We start from the raw sequence: 8,444 nt of genomic DNA on the forward strand, positions 1-8,444 counted from the left end.
TTTAACATCCTGAAAAATCTTTTGGAAATCTTTCTTTTACTAGTTGCTATCTTGCAGAGATTCTTTTTTTGCTTTTAATATTTGTTGCTTTAACTGATTGGATCATTACAGTGAGACTGTCAGATGTTTCTCTGTGGGGTTTTCCTTTCCTTTTTTTTTTTTTTTCAAAGTTTAGGAGAGAAGTACTCTTAAGAAAAAGAGTTGTTCATTATAATTTGTTTCCAATTAATTTAACTTATTAGCATCTAAACTTTGAATGCTATTGCCTGTTGTTTTCTACCATTTTATGGGAAGTTGTGTCCCAATACAAGAAACATCATCCTACATGGACACCTTAGTGATAACAAGGTAAAAATGTAGGACAGATGTGTACCCCAGTTGATTAGTAAACTAAAAATTAGAGTTTTAGTTCCATATAGGTACACTTCCAATTCCTTTTAAGGATCTGCCACCGATGACCTCCGTAACCTTGGAAAAGTCCATCAACCTGTCTGACTGTCCTCATCTATAAAATGGTGGCAATAGTTCCTACCTCTTCGATAGTTGTGAAGATTGAGAGAGTCAAAATGCTAGCTGTAGTGACTGGCACATAATAGTGTTCATTACGGCTATTACTTTTTTTTTTTTTTAATGTTTTATTTCTAGGAGAGAGAGAGAGACAGCGTGAGCAGGGGAGGGTCAGAGAGAGAGGGAGTCACAGACTGAAACAGGCTCCAGGCTCTGAGCTGGCAGTCAGCACAGAGCCCGACGCGGGGCTCGAACCCACGAACCGCGAGATCATGACCCAAGCGAAAGTCGTACGCTTAACCGACTAAGCCACCCAGGCGCCCCTTATTACGGCTATTACTTTATTGATTTTAAGACCTGTGTTAGTAAGTCCTAGCAGTTGTCAGATTTCTTCCAGAATTGATTGTGCTGGTTTGAGAGGAAGAATAGGTCCATGATCCCTTCATTTAATTTCAACAAGATTATTACTAAATGAGGTGAAAAGACTCTCCTAATTCTTCTGTTTCCAAGGGTGATAAGGGTAGGCTGTCCCCTGAATTGTGAGACCTAAGCTTTAGCTCTTCTTAGAGGACTTCTTATATTCTAGCCTTTGGCTGTTTTCTCTTCCTCCTCAAAAATCACTGGATGGGTTGTTGTTGCAGGTGGTGTTCTTTAGTCTTCTCAGATAATCTAAAGATCCATGTAGTCCTTCAGGTGGTAGATAATATGATTTTAAATAATTCAGCTTATTTCAAAAATAGATGCTTAGACTTTCTCTGTATGTAACACTTTTTTTTGAGAGAGAGAGAGAGAGTGTGTGTGTGTGTGTACACGAACAGGAAAGGACAAAGGAAGAGGGGAGAGAGAGAGAGAGAGAGAGAGAGTCAGTCAGTCCCAAGCAGGCTCCGTGCTGTCTGCGCAGAGCCCAAATCAGGGATTGATCCCATGACTGTGAGATTATGACCTGAAATCAAGAGTCAAATGCTTAACTGACTAAAATACCCAGGTGCCCTGTAACACTTGATTTTAAAATACCATAGTTATCATTCAGCTGTTTGGTTAATGTTACTTAACACTAAGCTTTCCATGCCCAGATTGTCCCTTATTAGGTGTAGGAAGTAAAATATTGGAAGGCAGTATGGCCAGTTTCTAGGCCAGTCTTGGTTGCAGTCTACCAAGACTTCACCTCACCCGTGCATGGTATTTCTGGTATAATAAATGTTCTGATCATGCAGAAGTTCTCTAGAACTTAAGATCCATTTACAAGTAAGTACAAATCTGTAAGTAATAACAATCTAATTCTTGAATAGGATTCCAGACACCTTCAGTGGATGTCTTTTTAAACAAAATTCTTCTTTTTAAATAATAAATAGCTCACAAGTCAAATCATACAAATCTGGGTTTCCTTGACATTGTGAATTTAGCCCTAGTGCATATTCTATGTTAACTAAGCTAACAGCCAACCCAAATTATAACACAATTACATTTATTATGTAGAGTTTAACAACAACAACAAAATTACATTTATACGTTAACTGCAAATATACCTTTGAATGCATATGTCACACATATAAGAAAAATAGATTAACTTGTATTAGAGTGAATGGAAAGACATAAAAGTGTCTGGGAAAAGATGATTAACACGCTTACCAGCTTTCACTGAATGTCATTTAAATCCCGTCACATCCCCAGTATTCCTGAGTCTTGTTGGAATTCAAACCAGATGAATTTGTTAGGTATCTCTCTCAAAACTGAACAGTAAAAATTAGACTTAAAATAGAAATTTTCTTCATAGTCAGTTAACTTAGGTAGTATGAGGTTGCTATACCCCTTAATCACTTTTTAAGCCTGTGATTCTGATGTAATAACTGATCTAGGCTGCCTTTCTGTTGTGATGAATACTCCCTGAATTCCTCACTCCCAACTAGAGAGATTTTCTGTTCCCTGTTGAGAAGTTAAAATTATTCCTATTCATTTAACATACCATGATCTCTTTACCTCTTAGTCAGTAGACCATTAAGATGTTGTTAGGAGTGATGGGCCCAGGGGATTTATTGGAAATATTCAAAGTTAATTTGACCGCCACACTTACAGCTTCCCCATCAAAAGAATGGCAGAGCTTAGGCTCCACAACTAGTTTGCTGCTTCCATTTTTCTTAAGTGACAGCCATTAGAATGTTGTTTGTGGCTGGCTTGTGGTAATTTGAGTGGATTATACCTGGCAATTGGGCAAGTTCTTTCTGTACTTTGACAACCTCTACTAAAATAAAGTAGAAATGGGAAATTATTTAAAGCAAAACAAGTCAGGATATTCAAATACCTTCATGGTTATAGAAAATTAAGTGTATTATCACCTAATTTTCCCCCTCTGAAACTTTCAGGCTGTGGAAATCTAATACTGTAGATAAGAGATTTGTTTTCCCATATGTCTTTTAAAAAACCACTCTCGTGTTTTAGATGCTCCTTTATCACATCATTCTTTGTATCTTGAAGGGCTTATTTTTTATGTAGTTCTGGAGGATGATTTTTTGGTTTTTTATTTTTGAGAAGTCCAACATTTGGGAATTTTCCACCCATGTTATTATTTTGAAAAGAATAATAAGGAAGTGACTACAGAAATGCCACATTCCTGCCTTTCCATAACATTCTCCTTTCTGGATAACTGTCTTCCCTCCTCAGCCAAAAGGAGTAAAATGAGCCCCCTCCTAATGTATGTTAGCATAAATTCATCCACTAGGAGACTTCTTAGTGGGAAGGTAGGAAAACAGTCTGCCTTATATAACCAACTCTTTTCTAAGTAGAATCATTGATTCTTTTGTTCATTGACTTCTGCCACCTGTCCCCCTTAGTTCCCTTAGTTCCTGTCTCTAGGGATGGCCTCTTCCTGCACCCTTCTTCACTGACAGTCAAGATTAGAGCAACACCTCTAGGAGTGGGGATAGGCAGTTCTCATGATTCAGAGCAGGAGGGTCTCGTCCAGGAGTACTGAGTATTCCTCTACATCAGATAAGCAAACAGGAAAAAATACTCTTAACTGCCTATAACTGGTAAGTAAGTTTTCCCTGGCTTTCCCTCCTAACGTTAAGGCATTGTTGATCTAAATACAATCACAGTATCTGAATGGTTTAGAAATTTCTATCTTCTACAATTTTCAAACAGGCTAATCCATAAGACTTGCCCTAGGAATCCTAGTCTGGGCTTTATAAAGATCTTTCATGTTTCCCATTCTCTTTTACATTCATCCAAGGTACAAAGATTAATTGCATGAGGTTCCCTCCACTTTTATTTTGTAATTCTATACTTCTGGCCCTTCCCCTCCCAAAAGGCTACTTCATATATCCAGCAAAATGTTGTAAGATGTCTGCCCTCCTCCACCCAAGACAGAGTCGATCATCTTTGACACCTGCTTAGTCTCCTGAATCTGCTACTGAGCGTAATTCCCCTTATTGGCAACACCACTCCTCAGGTCAGCTCTACAGATTCATTCAGTCCATTTTTTCCCAATAAATGTGTATGTAAAGATAACTACATCACTATATGTTTGCAACTTAATAAGCTTCTGTTCAGAAAAAATCTTGAGCAAACAAAGCTCAATTTTTTTTAGTTGTGTGAGACTGGTATCAACTTAGTTATTTATTATGGGCATGCAAGCTTGCATATTTAGCTCACATTATATGTTTTAAGGGTCAGTTTTAGAAATGGGGGCTCCATTCTGCTCTGAGAATTGAATCCCCTTGCTGTTGTTGATAACTATTTTTCTTAGACTAATTTTTTTTAAAAAATTTACCTTAATAGATTATTCACTTTGTTTAAAACTAACATAATAAAAAAACGTATGCAGTGTATGGTCTCCTTCACATCCTCCTTTCCCAGCTGTCCATTCCCACACTGTCCTCTGCAGTAGGTAACCACTCTTCTGAGTTTATAATGCATCCTTCCAGAAATTTGTTATGTAATCACTGGCAAAAATAAAGACAGAATATTATTTTTTCTTTTTTACACGCACACACACAATGGAATTTATACGTTCTGCAACATTTCTTTTCACCTAATATATCTGTGATATTTTTCCATATCACTATGTAAAGAGCAACCCACTATTTTTTTTAAAGCTACCAAATATTCCATTGTGTGAAAGTACCATAATTTCAGTAACTGTTCCCTCTTTGAAGGCTATTTCAAAAACTTTGCTCTTACAAATAATGCTGTAATAACCTTGTACAAACATTTTGTGCAAGTATATCTGTAGGACAAATTGTGAGATAAAATTCTCACAATTCTCATTTTGGATCCAATAATCTGGATAATCTCAAAATTATATAAAGTGCTAGTCTATAGAAGGAAAAGAATGTCAATTTGTGCCTTGCTCCTCAATCTTTTTGTCCATACTCTTTTTTTTTCAGACTTTCAGACTTCTAATTTCTACTGCCCTGTTTTTGTTCCAGGTTTGTCTTTTCTTGACTGTAAGATCATTTTCAGCAACCTCAAACTAATTCTTGGCTGCTTTTCAGTTCTTCTTTCCAGAAATCTTAGGGTAGTTCACCTAATAAGCATAAGAATTTGATTGAGAACTGGGTGTAATTTTTTTCACACCCCTACCATGAAAGGCATTAAATATAACTAAAGGGCAGTAAGTTTTATAAGATCTAAGTAATTTATATTGCTTTAGTAAAAACTCACCATTTCCTCTATGTGGCACTATAAAGCCCTGGTTTCAAGATTTCATATTATATAGCAGTACAACGCAGTCCCCTCTGCTTGACACTCAAAATTTAATACACACATGCCCTGCCCCCACTCCTTTTTTCTTTTTTCTTTTTTTTTTTCTTTTTTTTTTGGTGGGAAAGGTTAAGCTGTAGTTTCAGCCCAACTTCAATGAGTCTGAAATTTCCTATGGAAGGGAGGGGTTTTTATTGCTCTGTGAAATTCATCAAAATTAAATTAAAAGCCTCTGGATTTTATTTGATTTTGCTCATAACAAATTTTTGACACCTCCTTCTCCCCTTTCCTCAATATTTGAGATTTTTTTCTATTGTGCATGATAGAGGAATGCTGCTAAGCTCGCAAGTAATTAACTTGAAATTGTTTTGAGTAATTCTGCTTTTTTGGCTTTTTGTACCTAATCAGAATTGATGTGACTGAAGTGCAAATCTTCATAATAATCATGCATTTGCTGGCAGTGATTGGAGGACCACCTTTTTGGCAATCTATGGTAACTTTGTTCACATTGTGTATCCCATGTAATGCATGTTGTCTTTTGCTTGTGTTTTCTAATATAGGATAATCCAGTCTAAGGGTGATAAGTAAAACTATTTTACTCTTTCTGAAAATGAAAAGCCTCAGCAATGGTAGGACACAAACTTCTCTTTAGGTCATGGTGAATTTTACTACTTGGAGTCAGGTGGAACTTGAGGCCCATTGCAGGGCTATTGTTTTTTAAAGGCCATCTGAATTATTATTTGTCATCTCATTTTATATCCCGGAGACAGCGGATACTATAGCAGGTTAACCAATGACTAGATTAAATCAGGCTTATTTTCTTTCTGAGCTATAGGAGTCTACTAGTTTTTTTATCATATGCTTAAAGCTGAATAACAGATTTGGGGTGGTAAATTAACCCCAAAACAGAATAAATGCTTATTGATATCGGTGCCATAGAATTGTTTTAACAAGCTAGGACCTTGATTTTCAACCTGACCTATAAACACACATATTTTTTCCACAAACTTCAAAAGAGGGTACGTAACAGGGTTTAACATGCAAGCCAAGAACACAGGCTTAGGCACCAGACTGCCTAAGTTTGATTGGGCTTCACTGACATTATATGAACGTCATCTGTTATCTAAGTCTCTGTGGCCAGGTTGCCTCCTCTGTAAAATGAGAACAATAATAGTACCTACTTAATAGAGTTATTCTTTTTTGTTAAACGAGTAATACATATAAAGCACATAGAACTGTGTGTCTCAGGTAATCAGCCCTCATTGAAAGCTGCCCTTACAATTGCCATATATTCTTCCAGACCTGAATCACAGTTGTCTGTACTCCCTGGCCCGGTTAACTGCTGATCATTACCACCATGCCTTCAGAATTGGCCATTCGTTTGGTGTGATCTCACCAAAAGATTTACTACTGCTAAACAAACATAATTCTTAAAAATCAGATTAATTTTAAGGTATATGAGAAATTTACTGAACAAGATCTTTCCCATACCTAATTCACTTTATGAGGGTAAATTAGATATTTGAGGAGGTGTCATTGACATACTTCTCTAAGTATTCATTACCAGAAATTAATTGTTCAATACCTTTTGTAAGGAGGATAGGGTTGTAAGGAGGGAGGAGAAAAAGGAATAAAACCAGTCCGTAGTCAGCCAGGAAAATTCTGAAGCTATCCAGTCTTGTATGTAATATCATTCAAATTCACATCTTTCCTACACATGAGTCTCAAAAGCTAGTGGGGTCTTTAGTGAAATCTAAGCTATATTCTAGTGAAATCTTGGCTCCATAAATTCAGATATAGGTATACAGAGAGATACAGGGATATAGGGAGAGAATTTTCTTACTTCTGTTTTCCAGCAAGTTAAATATAGTTATTTTTATATACATAGCTGACCCCTGAACAACACAGGCTTGATATGCAAGGGTCCAATATACACAAAGTTTTTTAATAAATAGAGTACAGTACCATAAATGTATTTTCTGTTCCTTATGATTTTCTTAGTATCATTTTCTTTTGTCCAGCTCCTTTCCTGTAAGAATATAGTATATAATACATATACAAAATATGTTAATCAACTATGTTATCAGTAGGCTTCTGGTCAACAGGACAGTTTTGGGGGAGTCAGAAATTATATGCAGATTTTGAACTGCACAGAGTGGGGTGGGTAGGCACTCCTAACCCCCATGGTGTTCAAGGGTCAGTTGTATGTTGACTTCAATTTTTTTTGTATCTCTTGACTGTATTATTATGTTCATAGGCTTTGTGTTTTATACCAAAGTGTCCCCTCCTCCAAAATTATTTTGAATATCTTAAATGTATATAAATTACCTATAAAGTTTCATCACACCAGTAACCAAAAAATGGTGACTTTTGGCTTGATCACTGCAAAGCAGGTCAGCGTCAGGTGTATATACCATATTATCCTTATCAGTATGGAAATAACATAAAGCATTATTGCAAATGAAGTTATAGACTGGGTACATATATTTTTTTAGGTGGTGCCTGGCAGTGAATTTGCTTCAGGTACCCTTGTTACACCTTTTTCACTAGGATTTATATACATGAACTTAACAGAAGTGATGGGTTTTTTTTTCCCTTTTAAAAGGATCAAATAGTTTGTCCTATCTTTATTGATAATTAAGATAATATAATCATCCTTTTTTATTATATGTTTTAAAAAGTAACCTTAGGAACTCTAAGATCCAAGACTGAAATAAAACCCCCGGCCCAGTAATCTAATTCCAGTAGGAGTGAAGCTAGGTAGAGAAACAGATACCCTCCCCCACCAAGTATTAGTGACCCTACTGTTACCATCATTTAACTGAAAGGGAAGGCCCTGACTTCTCTGGTGATATTTGGAGGCTGAAAGAAATATTCTGTGTTTTTTGAGCAATTCCCAGTACAGATTCTCATAACTGACCTGAGACCACTGTATTTTTTTCTTTTTACTTGACCCTATGGGTTCAATGCTGAATATGGTTTCAAGTTGCATTACGTAGGTTTAAGAAAGATTACATGTAATACTTACACTGATTTGTGTGCCAAAATGGGGGGAAGATACCTGTTTAGGGCCCACATGTCAAATTTTCATCTCTCTTGAAGTTGAGGGCATGAAATGGACATTGCTTTCCAAATCCTCATTAAAAAGCTTTTATTGATAGGAAACAAATTTATGGTTTAAAAAAAATGCAAATATCTTTATAAAACTGAATACACAATATCAGCTCTTCTGGAATGAT

At 36.2% G+C, this 8,444-nt stretch overlaps 1 protein-coding gene across 2 annotated transcripts in view; it reads left to right on the plus strand.

The window, feature by feature from the left end:
• The window catches only part of CEPT1 (choline/ethanolamine phosphotransferase 1), a 38,040-nt gene that overhangs the window by 23,111 nt on the left and 6,485 nt on the right, over nucleotides 1-8,444 (plus strand). The window contains exon 5 of one of the 2 annotated variants that reach the window (XM_077780191.1): nucleotides 5,614-5,698. The exons of the other annotated variant lie outside the window; for it this stretch is intronic. Coding sequence (XP_077636317.1) covers nucleotides 5,614-5,698 — 85 coding nt within the window. The remainder of the gene's footprint in view (nucleotides 1-5,613; nucleotides 5,699-8,444) is intronic. 2 annotated transcript variants of the gene reach the window in all.

This window comes from Crocuta crocuta, unplaced genomic scaffold (genome assembly GCF_008692635.1).
Source record: "Crocuta crocuta isolate KB4526 unplaced genomic scaffold, BGI_CrCroc_1.0 scaffold364, whole genome shotgun sequence".
NCBI classification, from domain to species: domain Eukaryota; kingdom Metazoa; phylum Chordata; class Mammalia; order Carnivora; family Hyaenidae; genus Crocuta; species Crocuta crocuta.